The sequence below is a fragment of the Grampus griseus genome, assembly GCF_964374135.1.
Source record: "Grampus griseus genome assembly, chromosome: 13".
Classification (NCBI taxonomy): Eukaryota; Metazoa; Chordata; class Mammalia; order Artiodactyla; family Delphinidae; genus Grampus; species Grampus griseus.
This window is the reverse complement of record NC_139007.1, coordinates 81,456,571-81,483,618: the sequence shown is the minus strand read 5'-3', so window position 1 is coordinate 81,483,618 and position 27,048 is coordinate 81,456,571. Positions and strand designations below refer to the sequence as shown.

General features: G+C 37.4%; 1 protein-coding gene across 2 annotated transcripts in view; it reads right to left on the bottom strand.

The window, feature by feature from the left end:
* MAP3K4 (mitogen-activated protein kinase kinase kinase 4) overlaps positions 1-27,048 on the bottom strand; it is a 111,972-nt gene that overhangs the window by 47,228 nt on the left and 37,696 nt on the right. For both annotated transcript variants that reach the window (XM_082668546.1, XM_082668547.1), the window contains exon 3: positions 18,411-19,774. In XM_082668546.1, coding sequence (XP_082524672.1) covers positions 18,411-19,774 — 1,364 coding nt within the window. The remainder of the gene's footprint in view (positions 1-18,410; positions 19,775-27,048) is intronic.

The following is a 27,048-nucleotide window of genomic DNA, read 5'->3' as shown; positions in this document are numbered from 1 at the left end:
CAGTCCCTGGACCCATGTGATACCTCATACCCACACCCCACCCCCAACCAGTATCCCAGATCCCTATGAGCATTTGTGCAGGGGAAGCAGAGGGGATTAACGGAGTGTCTGATGGGGCTAAAGGGCCAAATTCCAAAATTACCAATGAATACTCAATAGAAAGCTCACTGCTTCTATTTGAGGGCTTCCTGACATTGGGGATGATTGTGGCACCGGTTCCTGAGTGAAGTCAATGGGTGGGCAATAAGGTCTGAAGGGGCTAAAGTGGTTTACACCCCCAAAACTCTTGAAAGTCTCAGCCAAACTTTCCTTCTAGGACAAAGCTCCACACCCAGAAGAAACTGCTGGGGTGAAATCCAACTGACCAGTAAAGGACAACAGAGGTAAAGGAAAGAGAAGGGCCAGAAAAAGGGGGAGAGGAACACAGCCAGGAGACCTCAAAAAATAAGAGATGTATTACTTATCAATTCAGAAGAGAGAGCTTAAAGCATAAACCTAAATGCTTTCCTAACTCTCTCTTTTCTTAAAGTTCATAAAAACAAATATCATGTTTAAAAATGAACAAGAAAAAAGGATTGTGTTAGAATCCAATACATGGTTATTTTAAGGAAATAACCGTGAGAGAGAATAAGCGAGAGAATTGAGAGAGAATAAGGAGCTGAATAACCCTACAGACAATGAACGCTTGCCAGAGACATGCCCACTAAGCAGGTGATACAGGGACCTGATTCTCAAAGTATGCTAAAAGACATCTTAAAAATCTCAGAAAATATAAAAGAACGACACAAATTTAAATTAGAAACACTCACAAACCAAGTGAAAGAACTCAGAAAATAATTCTTCAAAAATTGTACATCATTTCAAAAATAAAAAGCTAGATGGAACACAAGAGCAAATAAAAAGAGATAATGCCTTCATAGAAATACGAGGAAGAAAATTTTACTTAAAAAAAGGAAAAGATTTGAAATGAAGTGAAAGAGAAGATAGGCAAAGTAGATCCAGAATACATACAGTAGTGGTTCCCAGAGAAGAAAACCAAACCAATGAAACAGAAAAAACTAAAACATAAAGACATTCACTTGAATCAAAAAAAATAAAAACAAAACAAAACCCTGAAACTATACGTTGAAAGGACATCATGTATTCAAAAATATCAATGTGGAAAAACCAGCACCAAGTAAAACTAGTGGAATTTAAAGAAAGACAATCTTTTAGGTATCCAGCTTATAAGTAAATTAATTAAATAAATAAACCAAGGTTCTTTTAAGCGGAAACAAAAAAATCATATTGTCATCAGACTTTGCAATCTCAATGCTTCATGGCAAAAGACAATGAATAACATATACTAAATTTATTCGGGGAAAAAAATATAAGCCAAATATATTATGGCCAGCCAAACAGACTTTCAGGTATACATGTTGCAACTGTTAGGAAAATCCAAGAACTCATGAAACATAGTTTTCATGAGCCCTTACTGAGGAATCTGCTAGGGAACTAGTGTCACCCCACCACAATGACCCAAGGGACTCTGATATGAGATCTAAAAAGGAGCCTTAAAACAAAAGACCAAAACTATGTGTCTAAATCTAAATCTCTACCTATCCACCCACCCGCCCTCCACCATCCACCCGCCCTCCATCCACCATCCACCCGCCCTCCATCCACCATCCACCCGCCCTCCACCATCCACCCGCCCTCCACCACCCACCCACCCTCCACCATCCACCCTCCACCACCCACCCGCCCTCCACCACCCACCCGCCCTCCATCCACCATCCACCCGCCCTCCATCCACCATCCACCCGCCCTCCACCACCCGCCCGCCCTCCATCCACCATCCGCCCTCCACCACCCACCCGCCCTCCACCACCCACCCGCCCTCCATCCACCATCCACCCACCCTCCACCATCCACCCACCCTCCACCATCCACCCACCCTCCACCATCCACCCTCCATCCACCATCCACCCGCCCTCCACCATCCACCCGCCCTCCACCATCCACCCGCCCTCCACCATCCACCCACCCTCCATCCACCATCCACCCACCCTCCACCACCCACCCACCCTCCACCACCCACCCACCCACCCACCCTCCACCATCCACCCACCCTCCACCATCCACCCACCCTCCACCATCCACCCACCCACACGCTACTGCAGAACTAAGACTAGGTTAAGTGATAACTGTAAGGGAGAAAGTACTGTCAATAATGGTTACATGACCTAACAAGGTAGATATACCACAATTATCAAAATCTGGGGAGGAAGTGGAGGGCATATGAAATGTCGTAGCATTTCACTGGAAATAAAAGAAAATTACTTCAAATGAGAACCTGGGTTAAAAAAAGAAAAGGATAATTATAATATACCTCACAGCTGGGAACCAACAAATAACAACCAAAAAATGGAGGGGTGGGAGAGACACTAAGTGCATTACATAAAGACAATGAAACAATGATAACCTTAAGGGGTAAAAGTAAGCCTGTCATATATTAAAAATAAATAAGGAAAGAAGATTGCATACACAAGCTTTATATTAAAAACATTTTAGAATAAAACAATTTTTTTAAAGCTTAACTATCCGTACCAGAGAAACCAGGCTTCTTTAAAAATATATTATTCCAGGCTTCCCTGGTGGCACAGTGGTTGAGGGTCCGCCTGCAGATTCAGGGGACACGGGTTCGTGCCCTGGTCCGGGAAGATCCCACATGCCGCGGAGTGGCTGGGCCCGTGAGCCATGGCCGCTGAGCCTGCCCGTCTGGGGCCTGTGCTCCGCAACGGGAGAGGCCACAACAGTGAGAGGCCCGTGTACCGCAAAAAAAATAATTAAAAAATTTAAAAATAAAATAAAAAATATATATATTATTCCACAGATTTTTCTCTTAAAACCAAGTATTTTACATAATTTTTGCAAAAATTAAAAAGCAACATCTAAAAATAAAAAATTAAATTAAAAAAATCTATGAGTGGATAAACAAAATGCATGGTATTTCCATACAATGTAATATTATTCAGCCATAAAAAGGAATGAAGCACTAATACATATGATAATAAAGATGAACCTTGAATACATTATGCTAAATGAAAGAAGCCAGGCACAAAAGACCACATGTATGATTCCATTTATATGAAATGTCCAGAATAGGCAATACAAAGAAACAGAAAGTAGATAAGCAGTTGCTTAGGGCTGAAGGTGATAGAGGGATTGTGGAGGTGACAGCTAAAGGGTACAGGGCTTATTTTAGGGGTTATGAAAATGTTCTAGAATTGACACCAGCAATGGTTGCACAACTCTGAATATAGTGTAAAAACTTCTGAACCGAACACTTTAAAAATCATGAATTTCATGGTATGTGAATTGTCTCATAAAGCTGTTATTTCAAATATACAACAACAAAAAAGAAGAGGATCTAACTGTATGTCTAATTAGTGGCATAACCATGAGAAGAATCATTCGAGTGTCTTTAAAACACTGTAATTCAGGCTTCCCTGGTGGCGCAGTGGTTGAGAGTCCGCCTGCCGATGCAGGGGACACGGGTTCGTGCCCCGGTCCGGGAAGATCCCATGCGCCGCGGAGCAGCTGGGCCCGTGAGCCATGGCCGCTGAGCCTGCACCTCCGGAGCCTGTGCTCCGCAACGGGAGAGGCCACAGCAGTGAGAGGCCCGTGTACCGCAAAAAACAAAAACAAAAACAAAAACACTGTAATTTGATGTTATATCCCTAAAGGGTTGTACCACCTTAAGGATGGGGAAAAAAATCTTAAACTGTTTTCCAGTAACCACATTGTTGATGGTGTTATTCTGAGATTACTGTGAGTGTACTTTGGAATGTGTATGACACTCGAATGCTATCATTCCTGGTAATTTTCAGTGTAAAAGAAAAGTCAGAAGAGATTAAGTAAAAATCTGAAATCCTGAATTTGAATTGTTACTATAGTATTCACTTATTATATATATTGTGTGTGTGTTCTTCTGACTACTGAAGAGAAGTAAAACAAGGACCATTTCAGTTAGAATGAGCAATGCTGGTGCCCAGACTGTAGTCCTGAAATACTATTTCCCAGTAAAAGGAATGAGGGTTCCTTGAAGATACACCAGATTCCCAACCTGGAGTAAATGTACAATACAAGCCTAAAACAGCTTGTTATATCAGATATCAAAGACTATTCACTAGGGTCGTGAAATAAGGACTTAAGCCAACTTGAATATGTTCCCATTGGCCAAAGATGGGACAATGTGAATATCAGTTACCATAATTACTTCAATGGATTACAATAATGAAGTCAGTGAATTGAAACATATAAAATATGTTTCAATTCGTGAGTTCAAATATTAATAAAAAACATTAGTTGGTCACCAATAAATCAACTCATTACTTTGAAAAATGATAAATAAAAGGGAAAGAATCAAGCATATTCATCCTGCCATTTCTGTTCAGTTATTTCACTGGGTTACCAACTAATGGATGAGGACATCTTCTCTTTAAAGCAATATCTAATTAATAAAGCTACTAGTAAAGAAGAAGAAATGAGAGAATTAGAATATCATCACTTTTCAATCTTTAATGAATTAAGAGATCTAGGCAATGATCATCAACCACTACTGTCTCAAATAGACAGACATTACATGTGTCCTAATGAAGTAGTGTTAACCAATTAACAAGTCAATCAAGATCCTGACTCTGATTAGGCCACTAGATCCCACAGTTAATTCACAGAGAACACAGAGAAAAAAGAAACATTGGAAAAGATCACTTGGAGGTACAGTCATCAAAATTCAGGCTGGGGGAGACTCTACAGAACAAAGGACCCAACTTCTTCAATAAATATCAACATATGGCAAAAAAGGGAGGGGGACCTACATAGTTAAAAAGACTTAAAAAATATAATGAACAATTACCATGTGTAGACATTACTCGCAAACTGATTCAAGCTGTAAAATATTTTTTAAAAAAACCATCACAGTTATGTACAATAGAAATATGAACATGAGCTTAAAAGCTGATGATATAAAGAAGTTTCTGCTATTTCTTGAGGTGTGATAATGGTATTGTGGTGCATTTACAAAACATGCCCTCGTCTTTCAGAGAAATACATTGAAATATTTAAGGACAAAATATGATGATATCTGAGATTTTCTTCAAAGTGATAGAGGAAGGTGCCACATGGTAGTAGGTACCGGCCATGAATTAATAACCATGATGCTGGAATACAGATCTGAGGAGGTTCATAGTATTACTGTTTGTTCGGCATATGTTTAATATTTTCCGTAACAAAATTGTTTTAACTATGTAAAAAGAATAAGCAAAATATATAGGAGAAATTTTTTATAATCTTGGAGTACACATAAAATAAGGTGACCATAAAACAGTATGACTACATAAAAAGTTTTTAAATCCTTTCCAGTGAAAAGCATTGTTAAGTTAAAAGACAGTTTGGAAGAAAATATTTACAGCCATAATAGAAAAATGAATCATATACATAAAACATAAATAGTTCCAACAGATCAATAATTTAAAAAAACAGAAAATGAACAAAACAAATGAAAGAAAATTCAAAGAAATGTCAGTGGGCAATAAACATGACAACCACCTCAATGTCACTAAAAATGAGGGAAGTTAAAGATAAAAATGAAATTATAGATTTCCCTGATTATGGCTCTGCAAAAATGAGGGAAAATGGGGTTTCTCCTACACTGTGGGGGAAAGCATACATTAGTACTACAACCTCTTTGGGGAGCAATCTGGCACTATCTAGGAAAGATTTAAATGTGCATACCCTATAACCTAACAATTCCATTTTAACTAACCATTCTTACAAGAAGAACAGACTATGTTCATAAAGGGGTATGTACAAGATTATTTGTGGTTTTATTTTTTATAACCATATAAGTGTCCATTCAGAGTGAAATGGTTATAATCATGGGGGAAATGCAAATCAAAACCACAATGACATATCACCTCACACCTGTTAAAATGGTTATGATCAAAAAAACAAGAAATAACAAGTGTTAAAGAGGATACAGAGAAAAAGGAACCCTTGTGCACTCTTGGTAGGAATGTAAACTGGTACTGCCACTATGGAAAACAGTATGGCAGTTCCTTAAAAAATTAAAAAATAGAATTACCATATGATCTAGCAATCCCACTCTTGGTTATTTATCTGAAGGAAATGAAAACACTAACTCGAAAAGTTACGTGCACCCCCATGTTCACTGCAGCGCTATTTACAACAGCCAAGACACGGAAGCAACCTAAGTGTCCAATGAGGAATGAATGGATAAAGAAAATGTGGTACGCAAACACACACACACGAATATTATTCAGCCATAAAAAAGAAGGAAATCTTGCCATTTGTGACAACATGGATGGACCCGAAGGGCGTCATGCTAAGTGAAATAAGTCAGAAAGAGAAAGATAAATACTGTATGATCTCACTTATATATGAAATAAAAAACAAAAAATGAACTCATAGATACAGAAAACAGATTGATGGTTGCCAGAGGCAGAAGGTAGAATTAAAAAAAAAAGAGTGAAATAGTTAAATAGGTGATGTTAACACTCATGTAATGAAATAGCATGTAGCTCTCAAAGGGAACCGAGGTAGAGTGACACACACCAACATAGACAGACCCAAGGCAGGGAACGTGGGGGGGGTACCCACCAGTCATGGGGTAAATGTAGCATTATCACATGGGGCGTTTGGAAAAAAATTACCTGCATTATATACCAAAGATATACATAAGCACAAAAAGGTTTAGAAGATATAAACCAAATGATTACTCTGAGCAGAGGTACAGGATAAACAGCAACTTTGTTTCCTTATATACTTCAAGAAATGAGTAAAACAAAAGAAAGCAAATTGTTTTATAAAATGAAGGATGAGATCAAAACAGTCTTTACGTTACCCTTCAAAAGTTAGTTTCTATACTGGGGGTCATGTCACCTACAGGGCCTGGTGGGGCTGTAAATGAGTGCGCAAGGGCGGGTGACGGGAAGAGAGTAAGACACCGCGGGCACTGTGCAAAGCTGGAGCGAGCACACCAGGTGCTACCACGTGGGGATGGGGTCCACTGTGAACAGACCTCCCAGTATCTCAAGGAAAACAAAAATCAGGATTTTCATGTGAAATCTTCTATTTTTTTAAATGCTAGCTACTAAGTCAAAAAATATTTAAAGCACTGTGTGGGACAAAATATAACTTGGGGAGGCAGTATACCGTAATGATGAAGAGCAGGCTTTACAGCAAGTTCTGGTTTCACATCCTGGCCCTGCCGCTTACTGGATGTGCGACCTTGACCAAGCTACCTGACCAACCCCACTCCATATATGAGTATTCAACACCAGCTACTAGTCTTGTTGTTGCTGTCGTCTTGGGATCCAGTTCCCCACGGCAAGCCGAAGAGTTCTGCTCTACCTTTCATCTTTTTACATCAAGTTTGATTCAGCTGGCTCACTGCAGTCAAAAATAATACAGTACAACTTCCTATTTTGCCTCACGTAAGTATGCTTCCTTTAAGAAAACAAAAAACCTATAGGCAAATGAGGAAGCATGTGCCTGTTATCTTGCCACTTATTCAGTTAAAAAGTTCATGTATGTTGGTGGGAATGTAAACTGGTACAGCTACCATGGAAAACAGTATGGAGGTTTCTCAAAAAACTAAAAATAGAACCACCATATGACCCAGTGATATATATTGTATATATATACAATATATCTGAAACAAAAACAAAAACACTAATTTGAAAGATACATGCACCCCAATGTTCACAGCAGCACTATTTACAATTGCCAAGATATGGAAGCAACCTAAGCGTCCATCAACAGGTGAATGGATAAAAAAGATGTGGTGTATACATATATATACAATGGAATACTATCCAGCCACCAAAAAAGTGAAATTTGGCCATTTGCAGCAACATGGATGGACTTGGAAGGTACTATGCTAAGTGAAATAAGTCAGACAGAGAAAGACAAATACTGTATGATATCACTTATATAAGAATCTAAAAAATACAACAAATAGTGAATATAACAAAAAAGCAGACTCGCAGATATAGAGAACAAACTATGTAGTGGCTACCGGTGGGGAGAATGGAGGGGGCAAGGACAACGTGGGGGAAGGGGATTAAGAGATATAAACTACTATGTATAAAATAAATAAGCTACAAGGATATATTGTACAACACAGGGAATATAGTCAATATTTTATAATAACTATAAATGGAGTATAACCTTTGAAATTGTGAATCACTATACTGTACATGTGTAACAAATAATATTATACATCAACTATACTTCAATAAAAAATAATTCCCTCTACATACTGTAAAAAATAAATAATAAAAGTGAGTTAGGGCAGCTTTTTAAAAAAAGTTTATGTAACTTTACTAATGAAATCAGACAGGTGATGACTGAAGCAAATGAAAATTAACGATGACAACTGTATTAATGAACAATGACCTTGAAGAGGGGGTAGGGCAGTACTGTAGCCTACTTCAGGTGTTTCCAATGGGCTGACTCTCAACTGCACTGGTGCTGGTCTGGATTCATATAAAGCACCCTGGAGGTTAAAAATGTCAGTACTTACGTCCTACCTTGAGAGATTCTGACCTGCCCTATATCCAAGAAAGGCAAAGGTATGTGTATTTTTAAAAGCTCCCTGAGTAATTCCCTGAGTAATTCTCATTCCAAACCTGCAGCCAGGTTTGGAAACCATTCGCGTCAAGTCTGGTATCCCCAAATACTGGGCTTGAATCCCTGCAACAATCTATAGCTTCTGTGATTTGGGGCAAGTTATCTACTCTCCTTATCTGTAAAATATCGAAAAAACAAACAATGCCACTTCATTTGGTTGTTGTATCTAGCACATGGTAAGACAATAAATGATAGTTGTTATTATCTATCTATCTATATATATATATATATCTCCTAGTTTCTACATGCTTTACCGATTCTGAACATAAGACAACCTCTTCAAGGTTTCTTGTGCTTATGGGAAAAAACAGCATAATTATTGTTAGATCCAAAGACAAACAATATTTCATTGGCTGTTAAACTTATAATAATTACATGATCATTCTTAATTCAAAAAAAGTATTTAATAAAGTAAGCAAAAATCTTCCTAGAATTTGGAGTAATATGCATGGTAATATGTAGTCAAAGTCAGTTAAGTTTTTTGGATATTACATAAAATATAATTTTTCATTTTATCTTTCCCTTCCTCTAAAGATATATAAATTTCATGAGGTAAAGCAAAAATGGAGGAGCATAAAATAACCATATCACAATCTATGGCTCAGATATTTTATGGGTATTTAACATTTTAAATGCACAAAACCCAAAGAACTAACACAAAAAGTGACCTTTATAGTATATAAATTTTAAATGATCAACTAGGGCACCCGGAGACCCCAGGACAGAATGTAGACTGAGATAAATGAACCTAACTATGTTACAAACTCATGTTATAACCTCACTGAAGAGGGTGAAGGAAAAGGTGCCGGCCTAACTAACTGTGGGAACCTGTGTTCTGTCTACATACTCTAAGGCTAAAGACAAAAAGAACTGTACTTAACAATTCAACACCGTACTCTAGTTGGTAAATTTAGTCCTCACAGGGGTACTGGTTAGCAATTCTGAAACTACTTTACATGTCAATTAGGGTTGCACAAATATATAAATACACTGTGGGAATGGGAGCCAGGTTTCTCAGTGCAAGAGAAGTAAGTCACAATCAAGGCTAGGATGAAACCTGTGGTGCCGGATTAGCACCAGAGACCTCAGTATGAACTCACGTTTATTTTTAACAGATAGGTAGAAAGACAGATATAGAAGTAACTGCAGGTCTGTATGTATACATGGGTTAGAAGACATACCTGTATTTTCTAACTCTATCACTGAGAAGGCCTAGAAGCAATTGACACCCCAAGGGTAATGAACACATTCCGTGCCCAGATCTCCATTCCCCAAAACGATTCTCCAATAAAAGGAACCAGAACTCCTTAGAGAAACGGCTGATTTCAGGATTGGAACAGGGAAAATACAAGATGATGCCAAAAAGTACGAAACTGCTCAAAAAGCAAAACCACACACACACACACACACACACACACACACACACACACACACACACACGATGGGAGCATATCACAAGGATACAGAATTCACCTGAAAGAGCTCCAATGGCTAAAGCAGGAACAATCTGAGCAACAACAAAAAATAGCATTGGACTATAACCCAAAATAAAAAATAGACATCTATGAGTCCATACCGAGATAAATAAACGACTGAATAAGAAAATGGGAAAGAAGAGGCAAATCTTCTTTACAGAAGAATTCCAAGTAATACATGCAGATACTCCCCACTCCCGGAGGTGGAGATTAATCCCCGTCTCCTTGAATATGACTCACTTCTGAAGAACAGAGCGTGGACAGGAAAAACTAGTCACTTGTGGAAGAACCCGGCAGACACCACGTTAACCAAGTGATCAAGGTTAACATCAGCAGTGATGCTATAAAGCCATGAGGGCGCTTTAACGCTGTGATTCTCATAACCAAGGCCAGGATTCCAGTCTGATCATGAGAAAACATCAGACAAATCCAAATTCACGAACATTCTACAAGCCATCCAGGTCATGAAAAATAAGGAGAAACAGAAACTATCACAGATCAGAGGAGACTAGGAAGACAGGTCGATCCTGGAACAGAAAAGGGACATGAGTAGAAAAACAGAAACCCAAATAACATCTATAGTTTAGTTAACAGTATTTTGTACCAATGTTAGTATATTAATTTTGACAAACATATCAGAGTCGAGTAAGATGTCAATATTAGAGGAAGCTGGATGAAGGGCATATGAAAACACTGTACTATCTTTGCAAGTTCCCTAAAAAATCTAAAATTATTCATGATTACAAGTGTACTAAAAAAAAAAGAATGCAATTGCATGGAGGTAGTTTTGGCATGAAGGATAAATCTTTTATATATGTTTACGTGGTTTCTTGTTTTAATCTTTAACCTAAAATTGAACTGTAAATAACATAACTAAACCCACAGCTACAGTAACTGTTGGGAAGGACACCTAGGAACTACTGGACTGAGATGATTCTTACTAATTTTTAAGGAAGGTTGGGAAAGGTACTCTACAAGTAGTATCTGATGGAGAAGGAGTAGAAATCGGAGGCAAGAAAATCTCTATCATAGAGGGACACCAGCACATACTATTATGAAATGGCTATCAGACACATTCATTCCTAAGACCTGAGATCAACCATGCTTAGATTAGAGGAATGTATATTATAGCCAAGTGGGAGAAATAAGTAGGAACAACAAGATCCTGGGATGCTCTAAATATCAAGGAAATAAGAAAACCAGGAAATAAATGAGTAAGCATGAGAAAGAACCAGGATCTTCTCTGGGTCCAAAAACAAAGAGGGAAAAAAGGAAAAAAAAAAAACAAAAAACAAAAACGCTTGCTCTCATTTTTGACTCTTACATTATGTTGTCCTTGCTGCCACGAATAAAATTTTGGCTGGCCTTGTTAGTTCAGTTGCTTAGATTTTCCTAAGTTTTATTTGATGGCCTGAGATTCATTTACAGCAGTTTCTCTAGGTAATTATTTTCGAGATCAAAACACCTGTCTTAAAAAGTGAACTTCAGAAACCAACCCATTTGTTATTCAGAGACTGCGTATGTAATTAGAAAAATGTCCTGGGACTTCCTTGGTGGCGCACTAGATAAGAATTTCAAGAAAAATCTCAAATAAACAATCCAACCTTACACCTAAAGGAACCAGAGAAAGAACAAACAAAAGCCAAAGTTAGTAGAAGGAAAGAAATGATAAAGATCAGAGCAGAAATAAATGAAATAGAAACAAAGAAAACAATAGTAAAGATCAATAAAAGTAAAAGCTTGTTCTTTGAGAAGATAATCAAAATTGATAAACCTTTAGCCAGACTCATCAAGAAAAAAGAGGGAGAGGATTCAAATCAATAAAATTAGAAATGAAAAAGGAGAAGTTACAATGGACACCACAGAAATACAAAGCATGCTAAGAGACTACTACAAGCAACTCTATGCCAATAAAATGGACAACCTGGAAGAAATGGACAAATTCTTAGAAAGGTATAACCTTCCAAGACTGAAGCAGGAAGAAATAGAAAATATGAACAGACCAATCAAAAGTAATGAAACTGAAAAAGTAATGAAATTGAAACTGTGATTAAAAATCTTCCAACAAACAAAAGCCCAGGACCAGATGGCTTTACAGGTGAATTCTATCAAACATTTAGAGAAGGGCTAACACCCATCCTTCTCAAACTCTTCCAAAAAACTGCAGAGGAAGGAACACGCCCAAACTCATTCTACGAGGCCACCATCACCCTGATACCCAAACCAGACAAAGATACTACAAAAAAAGAAAATTACAGATGAATATCACTCATGAATATAGATGCAAAAATCCTCAACAAAATACCAGCAAACAGAATCCAACAACACATTAAAAGGATCATATGCCATGATCAAGTGGGATTTATCCCAGAGATGCAAGGATTCTTCAATATGTGTGAATCATCAATGTGATACACCATATTAACAAATTGAAGAATAAAAACCATTTGATTATCTCAACAGATGCATAAAAAGCTTTTGACAAAATTAAACACCCATTTATGATAAAAACGCTCCAGAAAGTGGGCATAGAGGGAACCTACCTCAACATAATAAAGGCCATATATGACAAACCCACAGCAAACATCATTCTCGCAATGGTGAAAAACTGAAAGCATTTCCTCTAAAATCAGGAACAAGGATGTCCACTCTTGCCACTATTATTCAACATAGTTTTGGAAGTCCTACCCACGGCTATCAGAGAAGAGAAAGAAATAAAAGGAATACAAATTGGAAAAGAAGAAGTAAAACTGTCACTGTTTGCAGATGACATGATACTATACATAGAGAATCCTAAAGATGCCACCAGAAAACTACTAGAGCTAATCAATGAATTTGGCAAAGTTGCAGGATACAAAATTAATGCACAGAAATCTCTTGCATTCCTATACACTGACAACAAAAGATCAGAAAGAGAAATTGAGGAAACAATCCCATTCACCACTGCAACAAAAAGAATAAAATACCTAGGAATAAACCTACCTAAGGAGGTAAAAGACCTGTACTCAGAAAACTATAAGACACTGATGAAAGAAATCAAAGATGACACAAACAAATAGAGAGATATACCATGTTCTTGGATTGGAAGTATCAATATTGTGAAAATGACTGTACTATCCAAAGCAATCTACAGATTCAGTGCAATCCCTATCAAATTACCAATGGCATTTTTTTTTTACAGAACTAGAAGAAAAAGTCTTAAAATTTGTATGGAGACACAAAAGACGCCGAATAGCCAAAGCAATCTTGAGAGAAAAAAACGGAGCTGGAGGAATCATACTCCCTGACTTCACACTATACTACAAAGCTACAGTAATCAACACAGTATGGTACTGGCACAAAAACAGAAATACAGATCAATGGAACAGGGTAGAAAGCCCAGAGATAAACCCATGCACCTATGGTCAACTAACCTACAACAAAGGAGGCAAGAAATACAATGGAGAAATGGAGAAAAGACAGTCTCTTCAATAAGTGGTGCTGGGAAAACTGGACAGCTACATGTAAAAGAATGAAATTAGAATACTCCCTAACACCACAGACAAAAATAAACTCAAAATGGATTAAATACCTAAATGTAAAGCCAGACACTATAAAACTCTTAGAGGAAAACACAGGAAGAACACTCTTTGATATAAATCACAGCAAGATCTTTTTTGACCCACCTCCTAGAGTAATGGAAATAAAAACAAAAATAAACAAATGGGACCTAATGAAACTTAAAAGCTTTTGCACAGCAAAGGAAACCATAAACAAGACGAAAAGACAACCCTCAGAATGGGAGAAAACATTTGCAAACGAGTTAATGGACAAAGGATTAATCTCCAAAATCTATAAACAGCTCATGCAGCTCAATATTAAAGAGACAAAAAACCCATTTGAAAAATGGGCAGAAGACCTAAATAGACCTTTCTCCAAAGAAGACATACAGATGGCCAAGAAGCACATGAAAAGCTGCTCAACATCACTAATTATTAAAGAAATGCAAATCAAAACTACAGTGAGGTATCACCTCACACCAGTTAGAATGGGCATCATCAGAAAATCTACAAACAACAAATGCTGGAGACGGCGTGGAGAAAAGGGAACCCTCTTGCACTGTTGGTGGGATGTACATTGATACAGCCACTATGGAGAACAGCATGGAGGTTCCTTAAAAAACTAAAAACAGAATTACCCTATGACCCAGCAATCCCACTACTGGGCATATACCCAGAGAAAACCATAATTCAAAAAGACACATGCGCCCCAATGTTCACGGCAGCACTATATACAATAGCCAGGTCGTGGAAGCAACCTAAATGCCCAGCGACAGACGAATGGATAAAGAAGATGTGGTACATATATACAATGGAATATTACTCAGCCATAAAAAGGAATGAAACGGGGTCATTTGCAGAGACGTGGATGGACCTAGAGACTGTCATACAGAGTGAAGTAAGCCAGAAAGAGAAAAAACAAATATCGTATATTAACGCATATATGTGGAATCTAGAAAAATGGTACAGATGAACTGGTTTGCAAGGCAAAAATAGAGACACAGATGTAGAGAACAAACATATGGACACTCACGGGGAAAGCAGTGGGTGGTGGGGTATGAACTGGGAGATTGGGATTGACATTATACACTAGTATGCATAAAATAGATAACTAATAAACCTGCTGTATAAAAAAATTGAATTAGAAAAGAATCCACCTGCCAATGCAGGGGACACAGGTTCAATCCCTGGTCCAGGAAGATCTCACATGCCGCAGAGCAACTAAGCCCATGCGCCACAACTACTGAGCCTGCGCTCTAGAGCCTGTGAGCCACAACTACTGAGCCCGTGTGCTGTAACTACTGAAGACAGTGTGCTCTGCTGCCTGCATGCCAGAACTACTGAGCCTGCACGCTCCAACTACTGAAGCCTGTGCACCTAGAGCCCGTGCTCCGCAACAAGAGAAGCCACCGCAATGAGAAGCCCGCGTACTGCAATGAACAGTAGCCCCTGCTCGCCGCAACTAGAGAAAGCCCGCGCGCAGCAACGAAGACCCAATGCAGCCAAAAAGAAAAAAAGAAACATGTCCTGAGAAAATGAATTTACAGAAGCTAGGGAGCTATAACGTTATCTAATTTTTAACAAACTATTAAGGCTGTTTATGATATTCATATTATTAAAACAATTTGCAAACAGATTTTTTTTAGTATCACTAGTTGCATTTTTAAATTTAAAGATATTGAAATATAATAATAATTTTTACAGGAAAACTGTTTTATAAAGCATGTTTACAAGCTAAGGAGAATTAAATATTAGATATGTTACTTATGAACACAAGTTGTAAGTAACTTAATCATAAGAAATAAAAATATAGTCATAGATAAGAACAATCAAATATCATGAGTATAATTCTTCTTCTCTACAAAATCCTTCAACTATCTTCATTAGTATTATCACATAAGCCATAAAAACTGTGCACAACAGAAGATATGTATTGGGCACAATCTACAGTACCAGCTGGTCAAGATGTTTCTAACAATTAAGAATGAAAATTGTCCTCAAACCTAAAAGGTTATCCACTGCTTAAAATGTATGCCCTTAAAAATGTACGATTATTTGGCAGAGATTATAAAGTAAAATACATTTAAAAAATAAAAATATAGACTTGTCTAGCCCCTACTGACTTACAGTTAGCTTCAAGGGAGGAACAAAAAGTGTTAACAACACTTCTTAAAAAAAATAGTTTATACTTGACTTCTATAGCATTTTACTATTTATACAAGTGTCTTTTCAAGCCTCACAACAACCCTGAGAGGTAGGTAGGGAAGTATTGTTATACCCATTTTACAGATGTGAAGACTTACGGTCAGAAAGATTAAGTCATTGACATTAAGATATGTGGTGAGAAAGAGCAGCATCAAGGAATGGAATCCAGTTATTTGACTTCAAAATTGTGGCTCTTTCCCAGACACAGATAGTAAAGAGACTAAAACAAAACAAACCCAGAAGGGGAGTGTACATATATTCATTTACATTTGTATACATACACTTCGCCTTATAGAAATTATGTCCCTGAAATAGGAATAAAAATAAAGTCTTACTTTCCCATTGAGTTAATTATAATTTTGGAGCTTATCTTTTATTAGTTTGGATTAGTCTCCAATACAGAAGGATTTTCGTTCTTGGTTACTCTTTCATTATTTTAGAAACACAACATTTTATAAACCAAAATTTAAAACAAGAGGGGCTTCTATACTGCATTTTTTTGGAAAAGTAAACCATCTCAAATAATTCTAATAAACATGTTTAATTCACACACTTTGAATGTGTATGTATTTCTTTTCTTCTATAACAAGGATAACTTTCTCATTCAGTTAAATCTCAACTGGTCAAACCAAAGGCGTACAACTTTGATAGGAATTCAAAGCTAGGGGCTACCTCATTATCTTTTTTCAGCAAGGGTTCTAATAGAAAATGCAGCGCGCTCATTCTCAGTCTCTTTCTTGTTCCAACACATCTAATGGATGCAAAGCTCAGCAGCAGTGGTTCACTGCCACAGAGGGTCCTCAGGGGAGAGGACCAGTCTGGGAGAGCGAGCGTGACGCAGTTTTAAGAAGCCCTGACACGTCTCCCTGAGCTCTCACCATGAGCCCCTCTCTCCTAGGAGAACCAGTGAATCAAAGATGAGGTAATAATGCCAGGACTTTTTCACTGATATTACTTCAAAAACAGTCCTTCGTAACAACCATTAATCAACCCTGTCCTGTCCATACGTGTCCTTGTTAGAACCTAACCACTCTCCAGCCAAAAACCTAAACTAAAGTATGCTATTCAACATCTGAAGCATATTCCAAATCTTTACTACATATCTAGTTCTGCTCTACTATATTATTGCACTATAATAAATTCTTATTATAAAATAGTTATTCATGGACTAAGAGGGGAAAACATCACTTGCCCTAATAAAAGGTGTACATAAAAAATCATTCACAGAGTCAAAACACTGCTCAAAGAAAATTCATTTTTGAGATTTCTAATCAAAATAATACTCAAAGTAAACTAACCGCTTAACAGCTACAAAGTATTGATTCATTCTGCAAACATCCTGCTATATTATGTGAACACCTGACCCCTTCTCCTAAGGGTTCATAATCTGGCCATCAGATTAAAATTTCAAATACCGCAAATTCGGGTTCTCTTCCGATGTTTCACATCTTAAGGAATACCTTCAGTTTTATCATCTGACTCCATAGCAAGCCAGATTGTGTAATAAACCCAAGTTTAAAAAAAGAAAAAGTATATACATATGTATGTATTTAGCTATTAAAATTTAGAATCACAGCCCTACTCAGGTAATTAGGGATCTCAAAGATCTGGGTGCTTTTGCTTTTAGCCAGATGAACATGCAAACTCACCACAACAGAAAAATTGCTTACACTCTTTCACTCTCAAGAACAATATCCAACCACATGCCCCTTTCTAGTTTTACCACCCTTAATGGTAAAGAATTTCTGAGATATAAAGCTATTAAAACCAAGTCTGTACTATTTTCAAATCAACTCCTCTACTAGACATATTCCTCTCACAAAAATCTTCTCATATCAAAACGTGTCTTTGATAATAATACTTCCCTTAAACTTCCAGCAACTACACTAAACACTGTAACCTTACCAAATAGTGTATACTTTTCCCCTTTGATCATTCTTGGCCTTCTCTGTAATTCTTCTCTCCTTAAAATCCAGTGACCAAAGCTGGACATGCAACTCAAAAGGAAGTAAGCTATTGCAAAGAATAGAGAAAGAACTATATCCATGACCTTGGATGCCATACTCATTTAAAAATATTTTAGCATCATGCTGACTTTTTACTGACTCATATTCAGCTTGTGGTCACCCATGATTATGGCTTTCTTCCCTCTTTATTTATACCGAGCCTGTCCTTCTCCATCCTATATTTAATCGTTGGATTTTTTTCCCTCCACACATTTAATTCACTCAGTTTCATACAGTTTTCACAGATCCACTTTCCCTTTCATCACAATGCTTTATAGAAACGTTTAAATCCTCAATTTATAATAACTACCATTTATGCCTGAAAAATATCAAGATTATGAACACAACTTTGTAAATCCGCTATACTTCAATTAAAAAAAAATCGAGACCATGAAAGTACATGTTACATATGACACAACATACATTGTAATTTACAAGTAATAGTGGAACTAAGAACAAGATCATACTATTGCCTACCGGAAACCTACCTCCACTGGACGGTCACTCTTTACCAGTGCTATACGTGCCCTTTGCAAGGAACCATCCATCAGCTTGTGAAGTCTTAAAATTAACTTTCTTAACCCCATCTGCTTCAGTGCTTTGTCTACAAATGGTCTATAAATAGAAGTCAGACAATGTCTACTAAAGCCTGCTTCTGTGCTGCAGTCTGGTGTTCCCCAGCCAACAGAATCGTCCTCAGATTCAAGCCTCTCGAGCTTCTTAGTTACGCAATCCGGTGACTGGATGTTGAAACTGTTGTCAGTGGGCTGCCTGGTTTCTGGTACCCTTGGATCAGAGATTTGTTCTCCTTCACTCTCGTCCGTACTGCTTTCCAACTCTTTCAATTCTCTTTCTGTGTCCTCACCCTCATCTTCGGGCTCATTGCCTTTGGACGGTCGTGGGGAAGGGATTTCAAACACTGGCCAGCCAATGTCGGATAAATTCTTGATGCCCAAAACAGTGCCCATAATCCTTAATTTCTGATTTAAGTCTTTTGTGATGTTTAACCACAAACAGAGTGCCTGCACCCTGTCCTGGAAGTCTTTTGCAGCGTATTTTTCATAGTCCTTTTGAAGAGCCTGCAACGATGGATAAAGTGCCTCTATGTACTCCAGCAGCTCCATTATCCGTTTGACCTGCTCAAATGACACCCTCTGGCGTTGGAGGTGCTCATGATATGTTGGGTAACCCACCACCTTTGTCCCATGAGGGGCTCTGCACTGCCCTTCTACCAAAGTACCATTAAAACTAGCTCCATTTCTAACAAAGGCAAAGCTCCCATAATTAACTTTGAAAGTAAGGATTTCATTGATAATATCTGGGATGGCTTGACGGGCTGTATATAAAAAGAGGTCCTGGTCGTTAATGGTCCGTCCTGCATGCCAGGCTTGTAGCTCTAACCAGATCAGTTCATTAGATCGGTTAAACCAGAAAGCAGACGTATTTTCCTGTCCTCTTTGCTCCCTGTCCTTCTTCTTTGAGACTGAGGTAAGCTTTAGTAGAAGTCGTAGAGTTTCAAAAAATTTTAAGCGATCTGCTGGACAGTCAGTCCTAGAAGTCTGGCGTGCAGTTCTGGCTATCGGCATGGGCACAGACACCGGAAGCTTAGCATTGCTGCAGCCAAGACTGAGGTAAGGCTTATTGAGATCCACATCTGGAATTGATTTTTTGGGCAAAGACCCACCCACTGGGTCCAACATGAACGAGCACTGCACGTTCTTCTTATGATCCGGCTCCGTCGTTCTAAGAGCTGCTCGGACCTTTTTCTCCTGCTTATAGCTGTATTCTTCCACATTCTCCACAGTTTTTCCAGTGTCTTTATGTGGAGGTTGGTTTGGTGCATTCATTTTTTCTATTAAAAAAATAAGCAGAACATTATGTTACTCTAAAATATAAAGTTACTCTCAATATTTCAATGACTGATATTCACATGTATTTATATTTTCAGACTGTTATTGAAGAAAATAATCATATCATATGCTGAAAATTAAGAGAATACACACACACACACACACAAAACATTTCTCTCTAAATCTTTACAAAGGTTTTACCCATTTTCCCTGTTACATAATACTTGCTATATTCTCTAATATTCTCCATTACTAACTTAAAACCATTTGCTTACCTCTCTACTACAAAGTGCAGTCATCCAGCTAGTCAAATCTTCACAAGTCATCACCTTAAACTTAAGAAGGGAGAAACAGTATGGCAGATCGGACAGAAACCTGATTTAGAGAACACATCCAATTCCTGCCTTTGCCATGAACTGAAGTATCAACTTAGAGCAAATCAGTTAAGTTTTCTGGGTTACTTTTCTCATTCGTAAAATCAAGTAGATTGAGGAAAGACCACTTAAGGCACCTTAAGATTATTCTCATAAAACACTGAAAGACAGATAAGCAAAAATGTTTGCCTTAATTTATTCTATTCCTTGATTTCTTCTTTGCCACAAGCAGGTGAACAATAACATTTTAAATTTAACATTAAGAAAACTGAAGACGTAGAGCCTAATTTAGGATAATTTGCCTAGTTTATTATACTGGCACATAAAGTCATTCAAAATTAATGCAAAGGAAGTAGACATCACACTTTCCCTTCACGTAACTGTAAAAGGTTCTATTAACTTAATTCCCAAGCTTTGAGATGAACACACATCTTCCTTCCTGTTTGGCATTTCTGACACTAGGAACCACCCTACCTCACTGAAACCCCTTCAGTCTCTTGCTTTCTACACACAGCACTCTCAGGGTTCTCTTCTACCTTCTGAGTCCCTCCTCTTCAAATTCTCTCCTGGGAACTTGGCTCACTCCATTAAAAAGTTAATGCTTCTCAAAGCCCTTCTCTTAGGTCTCTTCTGTCTCACCTTCCCTCTCCCTGGGTGACCTCCTTCACACCCACGTCATACACTGATGATGCCCAAGCCTATAGCACTGTCCCCACGTCCCCTCTACACTCCAGGTATACTGTCTCACTGAATCTAGGACACACATTTTGTATTTTAACTTCTCTGAAATTAGAATATGTTTTATAATTATGGTGATATAAATAACTTTTAGGAATATATTCACTAATACATTTCATTTACATTTTCCTTTATATATATGCACAATAGTAATAAATGGTTTTTAAAAATCTATTATCTAAATATCAAGAAGTATAAAAGAGTTCTTTAAATAAAAATTAAAAATTCTAAGTGTAAGAACACACTGTCATCAATTATAAGCATTTTTTTCTTAGTATATAATATTATAGTATGCCTTTAGATTTGATGAAATAGAGTATATTTATACGGTTACAGACTAACATACCCAAAATCAATTCACCAAAGAAAATTTGTTTAAAACCAATGTATTTCCAAATCAATTTAAATTAAATTACTTTTAAAATAAGAATTTAAAACAAGTATTTCCAAGAGCACTTCCAACCTGATTTACATTATATTCAATTTCTTTTATGATCCATCAAAAAGGATTTTACTGTCTGTAAGGATTTGTGTTATTTTAATATAAAACTATTATTACTATTATCTTTTAAATTAGCAATACTTTTTAAACAACAGAACTTTTATCTGTAGTTTTAATCTACTTTACTTCTAAATGTCTTAAAACGTTTTACACAGTCCATTCAGGAAATTTCTTCACTCAGAATGGCTATCATCAGAAACAGGACACGTAACAAGTGTTGGCAAGGAGGTGGAGAGAAAGGAATCCTCATACACGCTGGTGGGAATGTAAATTGGTACAGCCACTATAGACGGTTTCTCAAAGAACTAAAAATAGAACTACCACTTGACCCAATAATTCCACTCCTGGATATACATATCCGAAAAAAAACCCAAAACACTAATTCAAAATGATACATGCACCCCGATATTCACAGCAGCATTATTTACAATTGCCGAGATACAGAATCAACCTCACTGTCCATCAACAGATAAATGGATAAAGAAGATGTAAAGAGTGTGTGTGTGTGTATGTGTGTGTGTGTATGTGTATGTGTGTGTATACATACATATCAATACATACAATGGAATACTACTCAGCCATAAAAAAAATGAAATTTCACCATTTGCAGTAACATGGATAGAGGTGGAGGGTATTATGCTAAGTGAAATAAGTCAGACAGAGAAAGACAAATACTGTGTGATATCACTTACATGTGGAATCTAAAAAGGACAACAAACTAGTGAATATAACAAAAAAGAAGCAGACTCACAGATATAGAGAACTAATGGTTACCAGTGGGGAGAAGGAAGCGGGGAGGGACAAGATAGGGTTAGGGGATGAGATACTAATTACTAGGTGTAAAATAAATAAGCTAGGGCTTCCCTGGTGGTGCAGTGGTTGAGAGTCCGCCTGCAGATGCAGGGGACACGGGTTCGTGCCCCGGTCCGGGAGGATCCCACATGCCGCGGAGCAGCTGGGCCCGTGAGCCATGGCCGCTGAGCCTGTGCTCCGCAACAGGAGAGGCCACAACAGTTAGGGGCCCGCATACCGAAAAAAATAAAAAAATAAAATAAATAAGCTACAACAATATACTATACAACACAGGGAATATAGCCAATATTTTACAATAATTATAAATGAAATGTAACCTTTAAAAATTGTGAATCATTATGTCATACATCTGAAACTTATATAATATTGTACATAAATTATACCTCAATAAAAATTTTTAAAAAGTCGAATTTTTTAAAAAAGAAATTTTTTCACAGTTTTATTGTTTCTAGCTACAAATACTTATCAATCCTCATTTATAAAAAAGGTGTCCAGGCCAGCCCTTTGCCTCCTCTTTGCTGTTTTGTTTAACTGTGTTCTTTACACTTTTATTAATATAGCACATATATATCACTCATTTCTACTTAGTAAAGCAATGGTTATTTGAAAGCAAAGCTAACAAGTACTTCCAAATTTAACTCCATTATATTTTATGTTTCAAGATATCAAATCATACTATACTTTCTTACTATGAAACGCAAAATGATATATACATGGTATCAGGGAGTAAGATTGGAGATAAAGATAATGAGTTTGTTTTGTAATATATTGAATTGGAGGTGCCTATGGGACATTCATGTAGAGATGTCTGTGGGTAACTAATATATGAGTCTTGAGCTCAGGAGAGAAATCCAGAGATATCAATTTGGAAATTATCAGTATATACAGATGTTGTTTAATACCAGGAGAGTACACAAGAATATCCAAGAAAAGTGTGCAGAAGAGAGGCAACGCAGGCCTAGGAAAGAATGCTATATTAACTAATACGTGCATCCACGTGGTTCTGAGTCAGAGAAATCAAAAACTTATGTAACAAAAAACTATTTTGTTATCTTAGGGTTTAGGATTCTAAGAAGACTTTACAAAATGAATGTAGGGTAGCATTAGTGACCAAGGCCAAAGAACGTCTGCATATAATTTTTAACTTAAATGTAAGTGAACAGTGAAAAAGTATTACTTGCCTTATATGAATTATAAATGTTCTTCTAACCCATGATTTAAAGGCCCTAAGGGAAACAAAGGGTGAACTAAGAGTAGCTGGGATGACCTGAACAACACAGAAGACAGAGCTACGAACTTTAAGTCCAAATCTATGCTAAATTTACCACACAGCTAATAGTCAAAGCATGAAAATATCAAGAGATGAAGCTTCTGAGCCTTGATCTTTATTCCAACAATTAAAAGGACTTAAGGGGGGAAATGCCACAATCCCACTTTTCTGTATAAACAGAATCGAATTTTAGCAAGCTTAGAAACCTAATTTTTGTAGATTATACACAAATATTGTGAAGCCTATCTTACAGCATAAAAAATGGTATATTACACAATTTTCTGAAATTCTGTATTCAAAATTTTGGTTCAGTCTTTGGACCTACAATGTGTGTAAAGGAAAGCAAATGGGGAAAGGAGGAAGACGGGACAAAGAAGCTATTTTTTTTTTTTCCAAAACAAAAAACCAAGTTGGTTTTTAAAAAAACACACAAATGGAAATAGGTACATCATTAAAATGACATAATTTAAATTTAAAATAGACTTAAGCCCCAGTCTAGCTACTGTGCAAAAAGAAAATACCAATCTTTGTTTGTTTAGTTTTCTGTTAATACTAAATCCCTCTGCAATGAACAGAAAGTCAAATACAGAGTTTCTGTAAAGGAGAATGGATCAAAAGTATAGAGAATGTTTTATACAAGTTCTAATTACAGTACTACAAAACTAGTTCATAATGACTTAAGACTAATGAACATCTGAGCTCTCAAGTGGCTATAAATTAAGTGGTACGACTTTGTAGTACTGTTAAAACAAACCTTCCAAGAAGTTACTGTTTCCTTTGGCCAATCACCAATAACTCCTGCCAAATCAGAGAAACATGAAAGGAAAAGAACAAAAAAATGTATAATGAAACTGAACGCAAACAAATGACAAGCAATATGGTTCACTTGTTTAAACAGATATAAGACAGTCAACTGACTTCCCCACAATTCACACCTAGAAACAGCTCTTTAGAATATGTATAAAATGTATTTTTTATCAAGTCCTCGCAACTCTTATGTTCTTCCATACATGTATGTCAAACTCAAAACACTGGCCCTCCTCGATCTCTCAAATGAGAAAGCAGAAACAGGTATCTGCGCTTTACTTTAAATGTGAGATGATCTTTAGAGCAGTGATGTGCCAGGCTATCAATGTCAGCAATCTGAAGGGACTTAGAGATCTTCTAATTCAAGGTTCTCAAACTTTAGTAAACATTGAGAATCACTCAGATTCTTGCTACAACGCAGATTCCTGGGCCCACTCCCAGTGTCTCGGATTCAACCTGGCTAGAATGACACCACATTTGGGAAAATCCTGCTGTATTCAATCACTGCTTTACCCACTTACGAGGTAAGGGCCTACAGAAACTGTCATCGTCTTTACAACAACACTGTGATGGAGATTCCCGCAGAACATGGACGGCCAGACACATGAGACATGTCGGGACAGGGATCCTAACCCGTGTTTGTGCCGTCAACCACCTTTACGCCTGTCGAGCTGCTCACAGGGCAGGGCTGTCTGACTAAGGAAAGGTTAAGATGCTGAGTGCCATGAAAGACAGATTACAGTGGGCTAACTGATATGCGGAAGCTTTAACTAAGACCAGGTACTCGACTGAATGCCTTGAAGAATGGATTCATCTTAAATAAGGGTAGCAAGGAAGGCAAGAGAATAAACATACAAAAAGACACAAAAGCAGAAAAGAAGAGAGCCTGGCTGGAACAGTGAGTCTGCATGTAGATGGGTAGGCTGGAGATATAAATTAGAACCTTGAAAGTCAGGCTGAGTTTGGATTAAAGAGCTGAAATATAGATTTAAGTCCACTCTAGTTCACAAAGAACATTTCTCTTACTATACAGATTGAATCTGATTTATAACCATTTTACCAGATCAATTTTATAGCAGTATTATATTAAAAAAAATAAAACTTGCTAATCTCACTATGTTAGCAAAAAATCACACACATTTACACACACACACACACACACCTTGAGATATTTGCTAACGACAGGGAGATTAATGTGTACATGTATATGCACACGTGTATATGCACACATGTATATGTCAGATTACACATGACTGTCTCTGTGATCTGGCTCTTGCAGTATTACATTACTCCTGCAAAACGGGGCTGATAATGATTACGAGGCCGATTCACCCTGAAAAGGGCTTTGGCCTGGGTGTCTTCACTCTTGTTCAACCTACTGAAAACTATGAGATGGACTGGATTTACTTCCTTCTGCTAATTAAAAAGAACAAAAATTTAAGGATGAGGTAGTTTGCCTCTTCTTAAACCAGGCTTAAAGAGAAACAGCTACACATGGGTAGCTACACATTATGGTCCAAAATTTATCAAAATCTTAACTGCTGTAGTTTGGTAGTTATTTACCATTATCAAAAAAACATGATCTGAAGTAACACCATAGTTAAGTTCTGTTACTCATCGAAGTATGAAATCAAGCCCGGTCAGTGGGTTAATTTAAGAGCTGAATGGTAGGTTACATCTGTCAGGGTGTCACACAGCTGGCACTTTTTAGGTAATAAAGAGCTAACTATCTTTACCTAGATATCATAACATTGTTATATATTTAATATTTAGCACAGCTTCTAAAAGCAGAAGTTAATATTCTGAAAACAAAAATATCTTTAACATTCCCAGGGAAACAAAATCAGAAAAAGGCAAAAGTCAAATAAAATAATTTTAAACACATCTAAAGTCCATCAGTACAAAGAAATAAAACATCGCGGGCAGTGGTGACCTCACCTTTGTCCTACATCCCTAGGCCCCCTCCTCAGGCCTCCCCTATCTCAGACAACCACTAGGATACAGATTGTTTTGAACTTTCCCGTCTGTGGTTACCCACTTGCGTATTATGAAAGGAAATCACAATGAGTGACACGAGTCTTTCTGCAGAACTTCTCGTGTTTATTTGCAGGAACTTCTCTAAAGTCTAGTCCCAAAAGTGCATTTACTTGGGTCAAGGATATAACCAAGCTCAGTCTGAGTGTATTAACAAATTACTTCCACACAGGGATTGAGACAATTTACACTCACACCAGCCTTGTAAGAAAGCTGCCATCTCCTCATATCTTTGCTAGTATTTGATAATGCTCATCAGGGTGTAGTAAGTATTAGAAAGAAAACCACAGGCCCCAAATGGTGTCAGTCGCATGCTAAAAGCCCATGATGGCAAACCTATATTTTATACGTTACTTCACTGCAGTTCCAACCTCTCCCAGAAATGTAGTTTTAATTGAACAGTCTAGAATTTTCTGGTCAATACCAATAAAGTAACCCAACAAGTAGGCCCTCTACAATCCCCCAGAGGAAGAGGTAATCTGCATGATAAAACCCCTGTCATCCCTCCCCACGCCCATAAAAAAAGATGTCTGGTCAAAAAAGAATCCTTTCTTTTTTTTTTTTTTGCTAATAGCTCCCTTACTCCACCCTTCCATTTTTATAGGAAAATCCATAGGGATTTTCCTATAAAATCCCTTCCATTTTTGCACAACCACTCAGAGCACCCTTCTAGTTGCTGGATGTAATGCTGCCTGATTCATAAATAAAGCCAATCAAATCTTCAAATTTACTTGGTTG